Consider the following 10,795-nt stretch of genomic DNA (forward strand, 5'->3'; position numbering starts at 1 on the left):
TCATTGTCTTTGCAAAGAGACGCTAATTGTATCCGAACGTCTGCGGTCCCACCGGTGAGTACCGATCCCACAAGGAATATTACTATATTATAGTCATATAAACATTAACATAATTATGAAAATGGTTATTCATTTTTTATTTACATGTTTACTCTGATTGGAGTACGAAGGGAACCATTCTCATTGGAGCTTTACCGCGCTGAGCAGATGAAACGTGAATTATAAATTGTAAAATTCCCTTATCTTCCTTAGTCTCAGCATCCGTTATGGCTTGCAAATTGTAGAAGCCTCTGAAGTGTTACCAGAGAAGGTTCCTATTGTTTTCAGTCTGGTAGGATGTGAAACAACATTTTTTGGTGTTGTTTTATGTACTATTAGATTGAAAACTATTATTTATTGTTATTATGTTATGTTATTTGCTAGCAATTGTCGCTAGGGCATCCCTGCCATTTCGTTCGTTGCAATCCGTGACTGCACGCCGGGGTTTGTCCTAGTTGGGTCAGAGAGAGCAGCATATTATGTGCCTCCTGATGAGAGACTAATAAGTTTCGAAACCGGTAGAGGTGCTTGCTGCACTCTCTGATTGAACTGGAATAATGAGGCGGCTGTAGTTTCGTGTTGCAACGAAATTGAAAATGGTTATTCATTTTTGGTTAACATAATGTTTATACAGGGTTCCAAAAAAAATTATTTTTTAAATTAAATTAATTGACACTAAAAGAATAATGTATGTAATTTATTTAATTCAAAATACATTTTACTGTTATCAGAAAAAAATGTTTATTTGACAAATAATTGTTTTTGTTTGAATTCAATGATAACGCTGCCACCCACCTGCCTCTTGGCAGTTTTAACATTTAATTTAAGCAAAAAGCAATGTTTATTTGTGAAATAAACATTTTTTGTGTTTTCTAATAGCAGTAAAATGTATTTTGAATTAAATAAATTACATACATTCTTCTTTTTGTGTGAATTAATTTAATTAAAAAAAAAAACTTTTTTTGCACTCTGTATAAGTAATTATATTAATGTTTATATTACTATATAGAGAATTGAATAACCTTTCAAATGAGCTAGCACACTACCCCTATTCTCATTTAAAAAATCATTGATTACGTCATCACGCCCAGACTGATTACGTCACTAGTATGATATATAAATATGTCAAAAAATCATAATTTAAAAATCGACCTGTTTCGGGATTTATTTCCAAATCGTACATTCACGAAAAAATGAATTTATTCCAACCTTTACATGCTCACTGTTTTTTATATACGTGTTTTTTGTTTTAGATTTTAAACAATATGGGTGTGTGCCTACTGTACGGTGGACATTTGAAAGAAGCTATTCAAGTGCTGGAATCAGCGCTCTCATCGAATCCTGTTCATGCCTTAAACGAGTCCTTGCTCTTAAATTTGTGTACCTTATACGATATGGAATCCACCAAAGGAAGGATGAAAAAATTTGCCCTCTTACGGCAAATCTCGAGGTACCAAGCTGACGCTCCGACCATGATTTTAGAAAAATTGTATGGTTGATGTTAAATCGCTAACACTAGTCGGTGTCTTTTCTGTGATTGTTTTAAAGTAATGGCATACGCGCAATATTATATAGAATGCATTTACAATGTGTGATTGCACTTTATTTACGTTGATGTTGTGTATCAGATTTTTCCTGCTAAATCCGTTTTACGTCATCATTTAGCTCGTTAAGGGGGCTACAGACTATGCTTGTATTTGCGATTCGTCGATGCGTGATTCGTCCAGTTTATTGTAGTTCGTAGTAATTCGCAAATAGAGCATACAGACTATGCGTTTGTTCACGATTCGTATGCGCGATGCCTGATTTATCCAAGTTCGTCGCAGTTTCAGCACGAGCATCCTATATTGGGACCGTGCAAGTTCGGAAGAGCAACACCTAGTGTCATAGCTCAGCAACATTTGTAGCACTTTTAATTATATTGGCCAATTATATTAGTCCTAATTACTGGATAATTGTCAAGGTCATAGTCCAAAAAAGAATAAGAAGAAAAAGTAAGATTGAGGTTATGTTATTTAAAGGTAAACATTGTGTGTAGTAAATAAACTTAATTATTAAAATGCAGTATTACAAGTAAAATACAATTAATTAAATTCACTTTAATAATTGCATATCATATCAATATTGTGGAGCAACATTAATGCTCGATTTCATAATGACAACCTAAAGTACAGTTTAACTAGGATTCATTTTAGACTAAAGTGCATAAAGTACATAAAGTTATTTACTTCTGCTCTTTGTATTAATTTGTGCTTAGAAGTGGGAAACGAATAGAACTTAAATTGACAATTTTTTGTTTACAAAATACAAAATTTTGTTTACAATTTATAACAAAGCATTTGCGAAATCCCAATCTTCACTGACAGTAGGTATGAAATATGTCAATATGACAATTTCAATTGCCAATATGAATTATTTAAGAAAGTTACAAGATTTCTCCGCTAATCGCACACGATCGTTTCTCGTATCTCCTCCAAGTACTTGTACACAGCGAATACAATTATTTATAAATTTTATGTACATATTTCTGTTCTGAAAATATGGAGAATAACGATGATGTGGTTATTTTTATAATCACAATAATTAACATAGCCTATATACACCCTCGAACAAACTAGTGCGCTCAGCGAATGGACGAATTAATTATGAACATAGTCGGAACTTCGGCCAATCAGCGGTTCCTGTTGATGCGCAGCCTTTGGTTTTCGGGAATTTACCGCTCACACGAATCATGTTGTTTACGAATCGATTTTTAACGAACAAGACCCTACACACTATTTGTAAACTGCCCGTGAATCACGAAACGTGAATGCATGCATAGTCTGCAACCACCTTTACAATTGGACTCTCAAGCTTTGCTTAATTCTGGAAATGGTGAACAGGTATTATGGCAATGCAAAATAATTTCAGTAATGCAGAACAAACTTCTTGTTCAAATTATAATAACTATAAACACATAAAAAATGTTTAAGAAACACAAAGTTTTTTCTATATAAACATTAGTTTTGCTTGGATTTTAAAAAGTGGCATACCGTTATAATACCTGATTAGTCAACAATGAATTCATCTTACTTTCAGTGTAATATGATTTCGCTATGATGAAATAATCAAATAAAAGTTAAGAACTGCACTAATTTAATGAAATTTTTTTGTAAGTCAACGTAAAACAAAAATCTAACAACAAATGTGTTTAATAATCTGAGTTTTCTTCCAGCAGCATTAAATACACCTTGGCACTACTTGGCATCAGAGCTGGGCCGGGTACAGATAAATTGTACTCGGGTACAGAGTACCGGGTACTTTTCATATTTGAGGAACGAGTACAGAGTACCGAGTATATTGCTCAAAAAAAGTACTCAGAGTACAATACTCAAAGTACAATTACCCGAATTTGTCGGGTACTTATTTCGAGTACATTTGAATATAGAACCTGAAAAAAGGTAAGAAGGTAATAATTATCTCTGCCTCTCTAAACATATTTATTTATGAGTCATGAAAACATAAAATAACATACAACTCCAACTTAAATAAAAAAATAAGAATTTTAAAAATTGATCATTGATTAATACAATAAAACCTGTCAGTAACGGCCACTAAAAATGAAGGAACTATTGGTCGATATAGAAAGGTGGCCGGTATTTCCAGTTTTTGTAGTCCAGAAATACATAAAAGATAATTGGAACTTTGTTTATTTTGTTAATAAAAGCAAATATAATTCTATACATAAACGAAAACTACTTTAATATCCTAATATAAAACAAAACTATATTACGGAAAAAACATATTGATGTTAAGCTTTTTTAAAGAATTTTTCAACCCACTTTTATTTTTTTATGTCCTTATAATAATTATTATATTAATAATTTGAGTTTTTACACCATATTTTTCGGCCAACTTTTGTGAATTGTAATCATACTTATAAATAGTGACAAACGTTTCTCTTTTACAACAGTTTTACGACATTTTATTATAGGATTTTAAGAACCTATTGTGACCACCGACCCGATTAAGGTTATTTAATCTCCTGTTTAGGTAGTTACAATAGGTTCTAATAAATAGTACTGAGAATTTCCATCAACAAATAGATAAAATTATTTTAACAAAATTATTTTGGCTAACATTCACATTCAATTTGGCCGTAAATAGCAGGTCATAAATAGGCGAATATACATATAATTGGTTTGCGGAATTTTTCAAACCGGCCGTAAGTACAGGTGACCGATTTTGGCAGGTGACCGGTAACACAGGTTTTACTGTAATCAGTATAACACCACTCACACTCACTGACTAATTTTATTGGCTTTTAAGATAACTAATTTTTCAAAGTTTCATCAGTTCTTCAGAGCATTTCTTGAAGGGTTATTAATTATGACATAAGAGAATAGGCATTTGCTTGACTTTGCGAATGGACTGATACTGAAAACGGCGTTTTGCGTGTTGCTATTAATTTGCTGTCCCACATGCAGCGGCAAGTTTAGACTTGCAAAAAGTACTCGGAAAATGTACTCGTATAATAAACGCGGGTACCGGGTATTTTACCCATACGCTACGGGTACGAGTACAGAGTACTTTATTGAAAATGTACTCGGGTACTGGGTACTGAGTACCCAAAATGTACTTACAGTACAAAATTCGGGTACTTGTACACAAATCCATAAAGTCCACATTACGCATTATTACTTGTACCACGGTATTGCCCAGCTCTGCTTGGCATACTCAAAATTAAATGATCAATTTCGTTTTGAGGTAATGGGAATCCATTTCTAGGCAAGACGGTCTTAAAGACTTTGTCTAATATGAATTTTGTGCAATCTGAAGCATATCTCGTACATGCTCGATGGGATTAAGATCTGGAGATTTTGTTAGCCACGGCAAAAGCGAAACCCTCATTATGAAACCAATGATGAACAATTATTCCAGCCTACATAATAACTTGTAGATCACTATGTGGACGAACACCCTGTGCATTCCTGAGTCTCTCTTGTCGGCCAGCTGCTCTCACACTTCATGTTGTGCCCACCTTAATCTGAGTCCACGATTTCCATGACGTCTGACGTCCAGGTCAGCTGCATGTTATCTATTCCTTACAGTTTGGTTACAAAAATGAAATGTTGTGGGTATGTTTTAAGGCTTCGCAGAGTTCAGGTGCAGTTATATGCACATTTAGACCATTAATCCTACCACATACCTCACACCGATCCTGTGGAGAAATAGTTGCACATTGACAATCTCCGTGTGTTTTTATTGAAAAAAGTGGAATAATAGTGGTGTTTCTTAAGCATTTTTGATGTGTGTGTTTTAATTTCACTTCTTAAAATATACATTAATAAAAATAATTGTATAAATTCAAAACGTCAGAAAATTCATATTTGATTATTGACTAGAATTTTTCACAAAATGCGTCAGACAGGTGTTTTATGAAAGACAATTTTACAATTGAAATATAAACGTGAAAATAAGACAAGTTACAAGTTAGTACCAACTTAATCGATGGTATTTTAGTAAACTTGTTAAATTGTTTTACCTATTTTGACATATTATTTATAAACGTAAAGCAAATTATCGTTTTTTTATTGTTAAAAAAATTGTTTTGAATTCATGGTTTTGGCTATATAGTTTGTTATTGATCACGTTAGACGGAGTTAGTAGGAAAAAAGAAGCAAATTGTATAGCCCAATGGCTGGTGTGACTTTTAAAGTTAATATACTAAGAAATATTTATAACGTTTATTAATATTAATAAAAAATATTATAGTTGAGATATAAATTTAATTTTTTTCATTGAAATGCAATGGGAAGTAATTTAAGGACAATTTGGTCAAGAAAAACTGATTCCAACAGTGACTAATCATTAATTATTTTATATTGTAATATGTAATTAGTTTTGACAAGAATGTCAAAGATCCCATAAATATTGAATTTGGTTTTAAATTCCTTCTTTTCTCTGTCTTGAATGTTATATAGATGAATATCTTCTTCATCTTCTTGTAGGACATGGTCCTATTTATATTCTTTCATCCCAGCTCTTCTGATGTTCAACTATTATACCACGTCTTTGGGGTCTTCCTAGTGATTTTTTTGTATTGTGCTTATTTGTTTTTGCCCATTTCGCGATACTTCCTGGGTCCATTCTATCGAAATGATCTCTCCATTTACGGTGTTGTGCTCGTGTGCATCTAACCACATCCTGGACTTCAGTTTCTCTTAACGTATCCTCATTCCTTATTCTATCTCTGAGAGAAATTTCTCTTTATTTCTTAATACTTTTATTACTGTACTGCTCATCAATATTTTTTAAGCGACGCACAGAATGGTATTTCACACAAAAAGCTGACCAAAACGAAAGTTTCAAAAACTAGTATTTCGGATCAATTCCTGTTCCTAAAGCAGGTAGTTATATGTGACATCATCTGGCAGTCTCCCCTCCCCAAATAACCTAGCCAAAGAAATTTCACATACGATTTGGCTGCGATTACATAGTTGTGAGTTTTTAATACACGTTTTTGTGCGATTTGCGATTTCTTTATTATAATAATTTTAAGTGATTTTTGTGAAAGGGGCAGTTATGAATATGCCAGGGGAAGGTAAGTACTCAATATTGAACCATTTTTTGAAATTTTTGCCTTCTAGAACTTCAATCAAAATTTTATTTCATTATATTGTTGAAAATTTTGTATTATTAATGTATAACTTTGTTATTTCTCTTTCGTTTAATGTTTATAATACTGTTGTAGAATACATAAAGCTCCAGTTGTTGGGCTTTAGTAAAATAGAGAGTATCGAATAACTGTGCGGAAGCTAATAATGTGCACATGCGCATTACGAAAATTTAAATTTAACGTAAACAAAGCTTAATCAATCGCTTCTTGAGAAGTCGGTATTGTCTTAAGTAAAACAGTGATATAAATTAATATATTAAGGTGATAAGTTTGCTTTCAAAATTATTTTTTTGGGAATAATACTAAAATACTTTAATTTTTTATCATTTAAAATGATTTTTTATTAGTAAATACGATATTTAATAAACATATCTAACAAGCAAAATAAGAACGGAGACAGAAGTTAGATAGGAAGACACTACTCCTCCAAAATTATGTACTCTTGCATTAGAAGATATGTTCAAGAAGGTAAATTGGGAACAGATGAGTGGAGAACTCATAGGGATGCCTTTGTCCATAAGTGAATGCAAACAGGCTGAAGAAGAAGAAAAAGAATAAACATAATAAGAGAATATGGGAAAAAACGTACATTTAAATAATTATTAAGTTATAAGCTCTTGTTTGTACATGTTACAGAAAATTTATTGTACAGGGTTGGATCTTCAAACATGAATATACAACAAATACTTCTTACAACAGTTTACTATTTCTTACTCATTGTTTTGGTGGGTGGTGCTATGAATATTCGCAGTCAGAATTTGGTTGACAAGTTGAGGATAAGTCCTGTAGTTTGACTTTAGCTTAAAGTTAATCTACTTACATTCTAGTTTTCTTTATTTATATTATTTGGTCAAATTAAAGGTTACGAATAAAAACAGTGCTTCAATTTGTGTTCTTTTTATTTTAATACACTTAATCCCAAACAAAATTAAAGAAACAACACTTATCACCTACCATAAATAAATATATTTTGTAAAGTTTATATATAGCTGATAATACCGATTTTTTTATACAAAATTTGATGTTGTGGCAGTATTATATTGTTTATTTGCTCAGTATATTAGATATAATTAATTTAAAAAAATAGAAATTGGAATGTTGTTTTATGAAATGTATATATTATTAAATGTATAGAGTCTGTTCGCTCAAATCATACGGATTTTGACAGATTCAGAGTAGGAAACATAAAACACAAAAATGCATACCTCACTCTATTAGCAGCTCTAATAAACTTGCGAATGCATAATTCTTACATTGCAAAAGAAGAGTTATTAAAAATAGCTGGAATATATACTAAATTGATAAAATTTTCGGTATATATTCAATATATATAACTTCAGTTGTTATAATTTAACATATTATAGTAAATAATTGTATGATTCACGCTGTATATATTATTATATATTAATTTTTATTGTTGTTTCGTTGTTTGTTTAGTCTTAATATTGGTTATGAGCACAAAATTACTAAATTTACTAGACAAGTTCCGTCTGAGAATATCGAACCGACTATACTTACTATTACAAGGTATTTACATAGAACTACCACTATTATTCCTTGACTGAAAAGTTCATTAAGAAAAAAATTAACAAAAATCCTATAAAGTTATTATAAAGTTATTATAAAGTTATATTTTTGTATAAACTAATATGTATTGTTTGAACTTGTCCTTGATTTATATTACGGCAACGTAAAACTCCCCCAAAAAGTGGGTTGTTGGTCCTGAGCAGTGACGGATCTACGGGGAGGGAAAATAAGGAAATTTGCCTCTCTAACAAGGTCCAAAATTAAGGAAAAAAATTGGTAAAACATAAAAATATATTAGCTGACTTGAAACTTAAACTACATATAAGTTTTAAGAAGTTTTAAGTAAGAATTTAATGCATATAAGTTATTATTTATGTCTTTTATGTAGTTTGGGTTCATCTTTTTTATGTCTTTTGGTTGGTGTTTCTTTGGAAGTTTTCCCCCCTAAAAAAAAATTTCCCCTCCCAAGGCAAATGTGTAGATCTGCTACTGGTCCTAAGGGCTAAGGGCAGGGTATAACCTCATCAACCAATGTGGTTTATTTTACACATGTTAACTATCAAGGTAGACCCACAAAAAATCAAACAGTGTAAGAAATGGTGATCTAGTTGGCCAGTCAATAGCATCTCTTCGTCTAATCCGTCTATTATTAAAACCAAACATTTTTTGTTCGGTATTAAACTAAATTATTGAACTGTCAGAGGTTGTTTTGGTTGATCTGTGTTGAAGTCAAACTTAATAATAAATCAAATACATTTCAAAATACAACAAGCCATGCCATGATTATACCAGATTTTTGTAGAAAAATGTTTAAAAAATTTTTGTAGAAAAAGTAATGGTTTAATAATATCTGCCTAATTAGATATACGCTGGCAAGAGTAGGTAGCATTGCAAAGTTTAGCAGCAGTAATATAATTAGTGTAGACTGATATATAGGATGGCTGCTACGTGACTACTGAAATAGATATTAAAAAATAAACTCACTTTTCTTAAGACTGTCTCTTTGCAGGTTCATTCAATTGTATTTTTATACAAGAAATTAAATAAGTATATAATATCACTAGTTGATAAAGGTAATATTAATAAAGAACATAATGTTAAATGCTTTTAAAGGTATAAGAGGAAAATGTCTTACATAATAGAAACAGATTGCTGAGTTAATACAACGAAACACAGCATAATTTACTTGTTTAAAGTGCCTAACGTTTCCCCTCTTTGTCCCTCTTTTGTTAGGTTTAGCGTTTTTGTGCGTTATTTACAGTTAGACATAATTAGTAAAATATGTATTTGGGAGTTTACTATCACTCCTGATTGTTTCACAAGATACAAGGGTATCGGGCAATATCGCAAAACATCCGACTTCGTATCCCATGCTATTAACTGCCGCATTATTATTATCCAGATTTAGCCATACGGCTCACACTCCCTCTAAGGGGAAAATTGACTCATCCCAGATACCTACGGTATCAAAAGGATTGAGCTCTGGTGGGACTCTTTTAATGTTATCGAGCCCTAGGTGACTTGGTATGCTCGAGTTTCTCCCAGAAATTTTCGTACGCATCGGGCCGTCACGAGTAGTACAGCTTTCTGCATGGTCTTTTAAAGGTGTTCATTTAGACCCAGCTTTTTTATGCTTTCGAGGAGGGTCTTCGGAATGACTCCAGTAGTAGACATAATAATCGGTATCGTCTGGGTACTTTGCGTTCTCCATTGCCTTCGTATTTGAACTTCCAGATCTCTGTACTTGGCGATCTTTTCAGTAAATTTACTACGTAAATTATTGTTGTTAGATATCGCCACATCAATTAGTGTTGTCTGTCTTGTTAATTTATTAACTAGTACGAGATCTGGTCTATTATGTGCCACTGTTTGGTCTGTGAGCACAGTGCGGTCCCAGTACAGCTTGTAGTTGCCATCCTCAAGCATACTCTCAGGGACGTATTGATAATACGGGAGATGGTCCGTTTGGAGAAGTCCCAGCTTGTTAGCTATCTCTTGGTGAAGGATTTTTCCCACTGCGTCATGCCGTTCCTTGTATTCAGTTGCAGCAAATGCCTGGCAGCCCCCTGTAAGATGTTGGATGGTTTTTTGGGCTTGACATCCATATCGGCTTCTGTCGTTTTGAACCTGAGGGTCTTTGATGATATATTTCAGGTAGTTTCTGGTTGGTATAACCTGATCCTGAATGGCCAGTAATGAACCCTCCGTTTCAGGGAACATCTTTCCTAATGTCAACCAATAGTTCGACGCTGTATTGTCGACATAGTCTTGGCTGACCTCATTGGGATGTCGCCCGTGCAGAGGTTTACCCATCCAGGTGCGCATTTTTTCGTCTTTAGTGAGGTGGTTTATGCTCCTTTCTGGTTCCCTCAGTTTGATCGGTGTTGTGTTATCCTACTGCGCAAATAGCTCGATGTAGAGTAGATGTCTCAGCTTGCATCTGAAAATAAGTTCTTAAATTAGCAATTTGTTTATCTAATTGCTCACCTATATCCATAAGTCCTCTTCCTCCTAGATTCCGTGGTAATGTCGTTCTTTCTACTGCACTTTTAGGATGGTGTTTTTGTGCCT

General features: G+C 32.9%; 1 protein-coding gene across 1 annotated transcript in view; it reads left to right on the top strand.

Annotated features, from left to right (window-relative positions):
* LOC114335510 (trafficking protein particle complex subunit 12) overlaps positions 1–5,805 on the top strand; it is an 81,574-nt gene extending 75,769 nt beyond the window's left edge. The window contains exon 5 of the mRNA XM_028285757.2: positions 1,293–5,805. Within this exon, the coding sequence (XP_028141558.2) occupies positions 1,293–1,538 (246 nt within the window). The 3' untranslated portion in view covers positions 1,539–5,805. The remainder of the gene's footprint in view (positions 1–1,292) is intronic.
* The last annotated feature ends 4,990 nt before the right edge of the window (positions 5,806–10,795 follow it).

The sequence above is a fragment of the Diabrotica virgifera genome, chromosome 1 (assembly GCF_917563875.1).
Source record: "Diabrotica virgifera virgifera chromosome 1, PGI_DIABVI_V3a".
In the NCBI taxonomy this organism is placed as follows: domain Eukaryota; kingdom Metazoa; phylum Arthropoda; class Insecta; order Coleoptera; family Chrysomelidae; genus Diabrotica; species Diabrotica virgifera.